The 9,118-nt window shown below is 41.5% G+C and overlaps 3 protein-coding genes across 3 annotated transcripts in view; 1 reads left to right on the top strand and 2 right to left on the bottom strand.

The window, feature by feature from the left end:
- cetn4 (centrin 4) overlaps positions 1 to 7,020 on the top strand; it is a 12,458-nt gene extending 5,438 nt beyond the window's left edge. Inside the window, exons 2-6 of the mRNA XM_014020284.1 lie at positions 3,244 to 3,341; positions 3,541 to 3,699; positions 3,780 to 3,908; positions 4,006 to 4,143; positions 6,738 to 7,020. Coding sequence (XP_013875738.1) covers positions 3,244 to 3,341; positions 3,541 to 3,699; positions 3,780 to 3,908; positions 4,006 to 4,143; positions 6,738 to 6,827 — 614 coding nt within the window. The 3' untranslated portion in view covers positions 6,828 to 7,020. The remainder of the gene's footprint in view (positions 1 to 3,243; positions 3,342 to 3,540; positions 3,700 to 3,779; positions 3,909 to 4,005; positions 4,144 to 6,737) is intronic.
- The window catches only part of adad1 (adenosine deaminase domain containing 1 (testis-specific)), a 75,751-nt gene that overhangs the window by 8,387 nt on the left and 58,246 nt on the right, over positions 1 to 9,118 (bottom strand). The gene's annotated exons all lie outside the window — the stretch shown is intronic.
- Positions 13 to 3,336, bottom strand: bbs12 (Bardet-Biedl syndrome 12). The gene is made up of 2 exons (XM_014020279.1): positions 3,064 to 3,336; positions 13 to 2,254 (listed from the first exon to the last, which is right to left on the bottom strand). Exon 2 carries the CDS (start codon positions 2,239 to 2,241, stop codon positions 451 to 453), a length of 1,791 nt encoding a protein of 596 aa, XP_013875733.1. The 5' UTR covers positions 2,242 to 2,254; positions 3,064 to 3,336; the 3' UTR covers positions 13 to 450.

The following is a 9,118-nucleotide window of genomic DNA, read 5'->3' as shown; positions in this document are numbered from 1 at the left end:
GTACTAGTAGTACTATTGTACTAGTAAAAAAATTAAGATTGTTTTTAATTGATTGACAATTGATGAAAAAAAGGATAAAAAACATTTTCAGACTTGGAAAAAAAAATCTTAAACTTTATTTTCTAGCGTGTACGTCTCCCTCTTGTGGTGAAAAATGCGCAGCGTTTTCTTCAAACAGTCTAAAGGCCCTGACACACTAGACAACTTGAGAAACATTTTTAATGTTTAAATTGCTAATAAGATCTATCTGTTTGATCTATTTGTTAGAGTTACAGAATGTACACGTCTAAAACGAGCTTCCGGTTGATTTTTTCAAGTCCATCTTCAATGTAGACGTCTTTAAAATTTTTATAACTTGTCATAAGTTGTCTAGTGTGACAGGACCTTTAAGCTAAAATAATTAGACTAAATGAAGCGACACTTTGATGAAAAATAAAGGTTTCAGTTGAATCAGAGCAGCATCAGATCATCGTTTCCTCCATGTGTCCCTGTGATGATCTCTGCATCCGTCTGCAAAACCAGAAAAACCAGATCTAAAGCTTTCCTCCACGCTTGCAGCTTGATGCTCAGATTATCACAGATTATCGGTTTTACTGCTGGAAGAACGTCAGTTTTTTCTTCTTTTTCACCCTCCAAGGTGAGCTGGGAGAACTTTGCTGCGATGATTTGATCTGAGTGAATCTCCTGCAGCTGCTGGCTCACAGCGGTCCTCGCCTGGACGGCTGAGGACCTCCCGGTGTTAACGAAAGTGGCGGTTATATAATCGATGAAACCGTCCGCCATGAGCCGCAGCACGTCGCCTCTGTGGACGTCAGTGGGTATTTCCGTTCCGTGACGACGTCCTGCCTGTTCCAGCAGGTGATGAACACAGAGTGTTTCTGCGGCGCCGGCGCCGGGCAGGAGGACCCCGTCCTTCAGGGCGTGGTTCAAACGATGAGCGCAGGTCCAGAACTGATCCTCCAGCGCCTGCAGCTTCCCCCGCACGCAGCTCGTGATGACCGCCGTCACCAGTCCATCCTCCCCGCCGGCGGAGACGCTCACGGCCGCCGCGGACGACCTTTCCAAGCAGGYGAGGTCCCTCTGGACGAACACCTGCGCCCCGGAGCCGACGCTGTGCGCGCTCAGCTGCGTGGCGTACGTCACCGGGACCGCACCGGACGAGTCGGCCATTACTCTTAAAACGGAGGCGTTGATATTTTCCACTACGAGGATGTGATGACGGCAGCAGAGCTGGACTAGCGTCTCGCAGGCGAGCCCCGTGGTCACCACCAGGCCCACCTCCAGGCTCGAGAAGACTCGCAGCACCTTCTCCAACCACTCGTCCTCTTCGCTGGAACCCGCCGACACGAGCTGCTCGCTCACGCGCTGCACGCCCGCCGTCTTCCTGAAGCCGAGGTGGCGATACGCGTGCGACAGATCCCCCTTAATGAGAGCGACCTTCAGGCGTCGCTCTTTGATCCGGTTCGCGACCGAAGCCTGCTGGTGAGACAAGAGAACAACACATCCCTGAAGAACGCAGGCGCGTTCCTCCGACACACCGGGCACGACACAAGTCGTCACTTTTGATAAGTCAAACGTGGGTTCGCTCGGCCCTCGGTTCGCCCTCGACTGCATCTGAACGGCTTCGACCACGAGTTTCATGGAGCCGTCACAACCGTGACTCAACGTTTCGGCAACGCCAGCAACTCCGGCTGCGGGGACGCTTCTGGAGGCGGCCTCACAAAAATGTCTGCTGAGCTTCGTTTTCCTGAGAATCCTGGGATCAGACGTCGTCGTCTCCGACGGCTGTTGTCCTGACCCATGAGGCGCGGCGGCGAGTCTCTCTCTTGCAGCAAGATCCTCGAAAGAAATCGAGGATTTCTTGCAAACATCTACGCAGATGTCCATCCCCTCGGACATAATGGAGATTATCTGCGTAACTGACACTCCTCTCGTGAGACAATCCAGAGCGGCGCGGCTCCATGCGCCGGCAAGAAACAACAAGCATCCTGATCCTGAGCCGGAGACTTTATGATGGGCTCGGATGGTCTCAAAAACCAGCTGCCCCACGGCGCACGTCGGCTCCAGGCTCTCGATGATGCGGAAACACGAGCAGGCGAGAACCGACTCCCCGCTCGTCTCATCCTGAATAAACTTGTATTTTTTATGGGGGCCCACGGAGGAACGAACCACTCCGGCCAGCGCCGACAGTTTCTGCAGTCCGATATGTTGCCGGCCGTTTATGACGGAACTTCCCGGCATCGTCTGTGACGAGCTGCAGGAAGAGGAAACATTTAAGTTAACATTTTTTAAAAAAGTTGTTTAAATGGGTTTCACATAATCAAACTCTATTTTCCTTAACTGTGCAGTTTATTGTTGCACAAAACATTTCAAAAATAAATGTTAAATGCAAAACAAAAGTAGAAAGAGGTCTGGTGGTAACATGTTGAATATTTGACTTGTTTGTATTTTGACTATTACTAGTTGGACTATTTAATTTATATGATAAACAAGACATTTATTTAATATGTGCTGCTGTGACGAATTATAATCTTCAGGAACAATATAGAGTATTTATTTATTTATTAAAGGAAAACTAACACAAATGGGTACTAGCAATTGTACGCTGTAAAAGGTTTTTTGAAAGGCTAACATGTTCAAAACAATCCTAACATTATTTCTGTAAAAATCATGGCGCAATAAACAAATATTTTGTTTGTATTGTCTGGTAAATTAATCCCTTCAGTAACAGCTAAACTTAATAAATCACAAATTAATTCCTATAATAAACGTGTTTTATATCTTCTAAAAAAAATAATACAATTGGTAGCTTTACATCCACTGCATCTCAAGTAATGCAGTTTGTGAATACAAATGTTTTAGTGTTAATTAACATTTCTGCAAGTTTAAATTAAGCTTCAACTAAATGGTACGTTAGCTTTCAAGCTAACACGTAGTACACCATTTTATTCTCAATTCGCTTCGTTTACAGCAATAAAAAATATACAACCTAGTTTTAAAGACGTTACTTCAATGCTACCAATATGTAATAAAAAATAAACAAAAAAAACCCTCGAAACTTACTTTTATTTAGAAATGTAAACAGCACGCTCGGCTCGCCGAGCCAGACGTTTAAAGTGCGCATGCGTGCAGCGTCCTGGTTGCTCGGCGACACGTAACGGCTTGAGCGATTGGAAGAAGCTTCTAAAGCCCGCCTACTGCGCTTTGTGATTGGCTAAAAGGCGCTCCTCTAACTTTTTCCAGGTTCCTATTGGTTATTTACAGCGCTCAACACAACAGCAGCTGCCTGCTTTGTTGACATCGGATTGAGCTCGTGCCGGACAGAGATATCCACTCAAATGGTAAAAAACTTCACATAAATGTCAAGTTTAAAGATGCTTTTCGGTCAATTCTTTGCTTATTTTAGTCGAAAGTTGTGCCTGTTTTAGCTCGTATTGCGGTGGAGCCGCATGTTTTAGTCCTTGCTAAGCTAGCACGATTAGCCGAAACAGTCCACGCTGCTCCAAGTAAACAAACAGTGAATTATGATTATTTTCTCAGGCCTCGTGTAACAGGAAATCAGCTTCTACGTCGAGCCAAAGGACAAAGACCGCGTCCTCCACACTCGACCTGACCGAGGAGCAGATGCAAGAAGTTCGGGAGGCTTTCGATCTCTTTGACACGGACGGAACCGGGACGATAGACGTTAAAGAGCTAAAGGTTCGGTTCGGTCTTTGTGTGATTAAACGCTTTATTTATGCACAGATGAACACGTGTTGTTCCTGTTATTGACGCTACAGGTCGCGATGAGAGCTCTTGGTTTCGAACCAAAGAAAGAGGAAATCAAGATGGTGGTGAGTCAGTTTGTTAAAGGCGGCTCTGGAACGGTTCGTTTTGATGAGTTTCTCAGTATAATGGCTCAGAAAATGGTGAGGGAAAACACAACTTTCACTCAGTGATCAGACGTGCTGTGTACCTTGTGTTAAGTGCACATAATATCCTGTTGTGTGTCCTCATTAATAACAGAACGACAAGGACTCCAAAGAGGAAATACTGAAAGCTTTCCGGCTGTTTGACGACGACTGCACGGGAAAAATCACCTTCAAAAACCTGAAGAGGGTCGCCAAGGAGCTGGGAGAAAACCTGACGGACGATGAGCTGCAGGTCATTCAACACTTTATCGTGTTTTTTAATTTTTATTTTGACCAAACCTTAAATAATGACAGCGATGGCACCAGGTAGGTGTTTGTCAGTAAGGAAGTGTATCTGTCTCTTTTGAGATGTCCTGGTGCATCTCAGTAATCCAGGTAAAAAATCAAAAAGAAAAAAAAATTGTGTAGGTCTTCTGGACKGGTTCTTCTCTAATGAAACGTTTCGTCTCTCCTCCAAGAGACTTCTTCAGTCTGAGAGTTTCAGGCAAAATTCAGGCTTTTAAGCACTGCCTCCATGTGACTGATACTCACATCACATGGCTATCGTTGACACCTAATTAACACCTATTGTTAACAGGGGGTGGAGTGATACTGCCAATGGCAGCTCTGTAGGAGGGGGACAACTGAAAACGGAGGCCTCCACCTCTGTTTAATGATGGACGGTCTTTCTTCTCAAAAATGAAGACCCCAAACCCAGACCCAAACCAGTGGTTATTCCGTATGTTGCGGGTGTTTCGGAGAAACTGAGACGTTTATTTTCTAAACATGATGTCCCAGTGGCTTTCAAACCCCAAAACACATTACGGCAAAGGCTGGTTCACCCCAAAGATCCGGTGCCCCGGCACAAACAGAGCAATGTTGTATATGCTGTTAAGTGCCAGGAGGACTGCGACCAGTTATACATCGGGGAAACAAAGCAGCCACTGTTCAAAAGAATGTCCCAACACAGACGAGCTACATCTAATGGCCAGAACTCTGCAGTTTTCACTCATTTACAGGCCAGCGGTCACTCTTTCAGAGATGAGGATGTTCTCATTCTTGATAGAGAGGAACGTTGGTTTGAGAGGAGTAAAAGAAGCCATTTTTGTGAAGAAAGACCGTCCATCATTAAACAGAGGTGGAGGCCTCCATTTTCAGTTGTCCCCCTCCTACAGTGCTGCTATTGCCAGTATCACTCCACCCCCTGTTAACAATAGATGTTCATTAGGTGTGAACGATAGCTATGTGATGTGAGTATCAGTAACATGGAGGCAGGGCTTAAAAGCCTGAATTTTGCCTGAAACTCTCAGACTGAAGAAGTCTCTTGGAGGAGAGACGAAACGTTTCATTAGAGAAGAACCCGTCCAGAAGACCTATACAATTTTTTTCTTTTGATTTTTTGCCTGGATTACTGAGATGCATCAGGTCAAAATTTGTAGACATTTTTTTTACTTTTTTCTAATTAAATGTATCCAATCACAAATTGGCATCAGACTGATACATCCAGTAACCCCGCCCCCACTAATTTACGATTCCAGACAATCAGATTGGGTGGAATATTAATTTGTTAATAATTTATAGATTGAATCTATTGATCATTTTCCCAGTCTGCCACAGAATTAGGGCTGTGTATTGGCAAGAATTTGGCGATACGATACATATCATGACAGAGGGGTCACGATACGATATATCCTGATATATTGCGATTTTTTCATCCAAATATTCTATTAAATAAAAACCTCTTACAGGGAAAAAAATGAAAAACCAAAATTCACTGTCTCAGAAAATTCTAATATTACATACTGTACTTTTGATACACTTAGCTGTGTTCTGCTTTGTATGTATTTTATTTTATTTGTTTCATATTTCTTATTTCATCCATGTTTTCAATTATTAGACTAAATTTGACAATAAATAGTTTGAAAATATATTTTTTGCAGCTTTTAGTTTTTAATATTAATTTACAAAATGGTCATCCAACAATAGCCTCTACCTCAAGAGGCAGAGGATCCAAATGTCTGGCTCACTGCTGCCAACTAGTGGTCAGAGGCTGAACTACAACATAAAAATGAACGGCTGGCAGAAAAGTTTACATTTTAAAGCTTAACAAAAAAAATCGATACAGGGCTTTAGAGTATCGATACAGTATCGGGAAATGAAATATCATGATATTTCAGTGTATCAATATTTTCTTACACCCCTACACAGAATAGAGTAGAAATAGTCTTTATTGTCCTGCCGAGGGGAAATTCAGGTGTCACAGCAGCATCAGTTCACACACTAGTTACTTTACAAACTATAGACAGTACACAAAAAAAACGAAATTAACACGGACTTGCAATGATACGACTACTAATAATAAAAAATATACCCTGCCCCTCGCACTGTGACTGCTGGATATGGGCACCAGTGACCCACGCAACCCTGAAAAGGAAGAAGCGTGTACAGAAAATGGATGGATGGATAATATAAGGAATTGTGCAAGAATAAAAAAGATGTTTTGTTTTAGAGACAGTAGACTATCAGACATTAGGAATCAGAATTTGCCTATTTTCAGTGCAAAAAATAATCTCAGATTATTAACTGTGAAGTATCACAGAGCAGACAAACACAGATGTACAATTACAGCAGAATTAAAAGTTTAAAATGGGTAATAACAGAGCAGGTGATTGCTCAGATTAGTAATAATATAAATGAGTTGTTCAGATGAGTAATGACAACGAACACTAACAGTACAAATGATTGTGTAGCAGCTGTGTGTAAAGTCTTCATGATTTTTGTAAAGTCTTAGTGATTTTTCGTCGTTGTGCAGTCGGCTCATTTTRATTTTATTTCTCGTCTTTTCAGGAAATGATCGATGAAGCCGACCAAGATGGAGACGGTGAAGTGACCGAGGAAGACTTCCTACGGGTGATGAAGAAGACCAACCTCTACTGAACCTCCTAAAGCGTGTCGTCTRAAACCGAGGCCTTCTTAAAACTGACGTTTGATCCTTGTTCGGTCAGCGAGTTTKTTKTTTTTTTTTCCCTCCCAGGAACYGAGGCAGAGACGTTTTTATGTACATATTTTTATTGAACTGTTTTTGCGTCAAGATTTTTCTACAAATCTAATAAATATTTTGTTACAGGTATTTGTCTGGTGTCACGTTTACTCTTAAAACAGAGTTTTTACCAAGAAATCTGTTCATATTACTTCAACAAAACAAGCACCGACRCCTCACAGTAAGAAGATCCTGGGTTTGATCCCMAGTTTGGACCTGGGGTCTTTCTGTGTGGAGTGTACATGTTCTCCTTGTGCTTGTGTGGGTTTTCTCCAGGTACTCCGGTTTTCCCCACAACACTAAAACATGTACAGTATGTTGCCTTCAGGCCCAGGCCTCCCTTGAAAAAGAGATCTGTGACCTGAACAGGACTTGCCTGGTTAAATAACAGTAAATAAATAAAAATAAACATGTAGACATTTATCACTACTATAATAACTGCAGCAAATCTACATTTTTTTTGTATGTATTTAAAGCGGGCAGCTTTTCTTTCTGACCAAACCTTAAATAATGGCAGAAATTTAAAAAGTGGAACAACTTTTGAGGATTTTTCTGAAATCATTTCACTGTTGCATCTAGCAAAGCACAACCAGCCAGACGTGACTTCAGTTGGTCTTTAACCTGGATGATGTTACTGTAAACAGAAATGACTGGTGCGAACCAAAGATGAGTAACTTAGTAAAAGTCACTCTCACTTCGTGTTTTGACTCGCTGAACTCGGTGGCAGAACGCTGAGCGGACTCGTCTAATCTGCTTATTTCGGTCGCCGTAGAGGAAAGATGCTCTCGCTGATTTTTTGTGACATGCAGCGGAAATCTGGTTTTTTTTTTTCGTCCAAAACAGTCGAACCTTTGTCGAAAAAATAAAAATAAAAAACAGGATATGCGCTGACGTGTTTTTCCGACCCGTCAGACGGCTGTCTTATTATTTTCAGGATGCTTGCCACTGATTGTGAAAGTTGAGATAACCTGTTTTAGAAGACATGGAGAACCTCGGGTGGAAAATCTGAGACGCTTCTCTCAAGGTGAAATCCATGTTTTGGAAACAAAAAATAAAAGTATTCCACAGGGTTCTTGATTACTTTATTTTAGTTGAKCGTGTGTAGTTCTGACGTTTATCGGAGCAGTTGTTTTTACAATCGTACTCACGTCCCGAGCAGAGTGGTCCAAGTTTGAAGTTGTTGAGTTAAAACTTGGAATTGCTCCAGATGAGCCGAATCAAAAGGTCATAGTGTTCAAACGTCTGGTCGGTTTGAGCTCTCGTGACTCAAATCGATCCGCCTTGCTGCAGCTGAAAGAGCAAAACTCAGCAAGTGAAAGAAGAAACGCAGAACTGAAGCTCGGTTTGAGTCGAACAAAGAATCAAACGACGTCTCGGTGACTCCTGACCCCATATTCTCCAAGTCTCTGATAAATAAAGAGGCATTTGGACTCCAGAGTTTCTGTGTGGCATAAATAAAATGGAAGWTATTTAAGTAGATGTTTAACATTTAGAATAAGTATAAATTAAGATGAAAAATAACTGTCAAAATATCTCAAAGTATTGAGCAGATTTGAATGAAACAACAATCATAAGATGAACACTGACAACAATCYATTTAAAGCCTTGGAAATAAAAGGGTTATAACTTTATTACTGAGTTAAAGTCTCACATTATAACATCAGGTTGAGTTTTTACAAGTTTTGACCAGAAAAGCTTTATATTTTTGATCCTAAGCTGATGTTTTTTTTGTTTGTTTTTTCACCAATAAGTGAACTCGTTTGAAAGATTCTGTAATTGTTTTACGCTGGACGCTGTCCTTAGGATTACTTATTTCTGTATGTGAGGTTAAACTCTAAAATAATCTTGATTCAGGATTGAACAGGTGAAATAACTTTGAAAAAATGTTATTTAAAATAACCAGTTGATAGATAAGTATGTTAGAATGATTATTATATTATTTGATGTATTACAGGCAGTGTAACATAACATTTTCAGTGTAATGTATATAAAAAAAATAATGGCGGTATGTTATATAATGACTTTGCTCATGTAGGTCCCTTTTTAGGCATTTGAATTTGTGGCACCAAAGTAAAATAAAAAGTTTTAAAAAATGTCACAACATGTTCATCATTTAGCTCACTTTGAGGAAAATATCCTAGTTAAAAAATTCCACTAACATTTTATTTAATTTCCTTTTACATTTAGC

This window comes from Austrofundulus limnaeus, unplaced genomic scaffold (genome assembly GCF_001266775.1).
Source record: "Austrofundulus limnaeus strain Quisiro unplaced genomic scaffold, Austrofundulus_limnaeus-1.0 Scaffold246, whole genome shotgun sequence".
Classification (NCBI taxonomy): domain Eukaryota; kingdom Metazoa; phylum Chordata; class Actinopteri; order Cyprinodontiformes; family Rivulidae; genus Austrofundulus; species Austrofundulus limnaeus.
The sequence above is the reverse complement of the archived record's forward strand: the minus strand, read 5'-3'. Positions and strand labels throughout refer to the sequence as shown.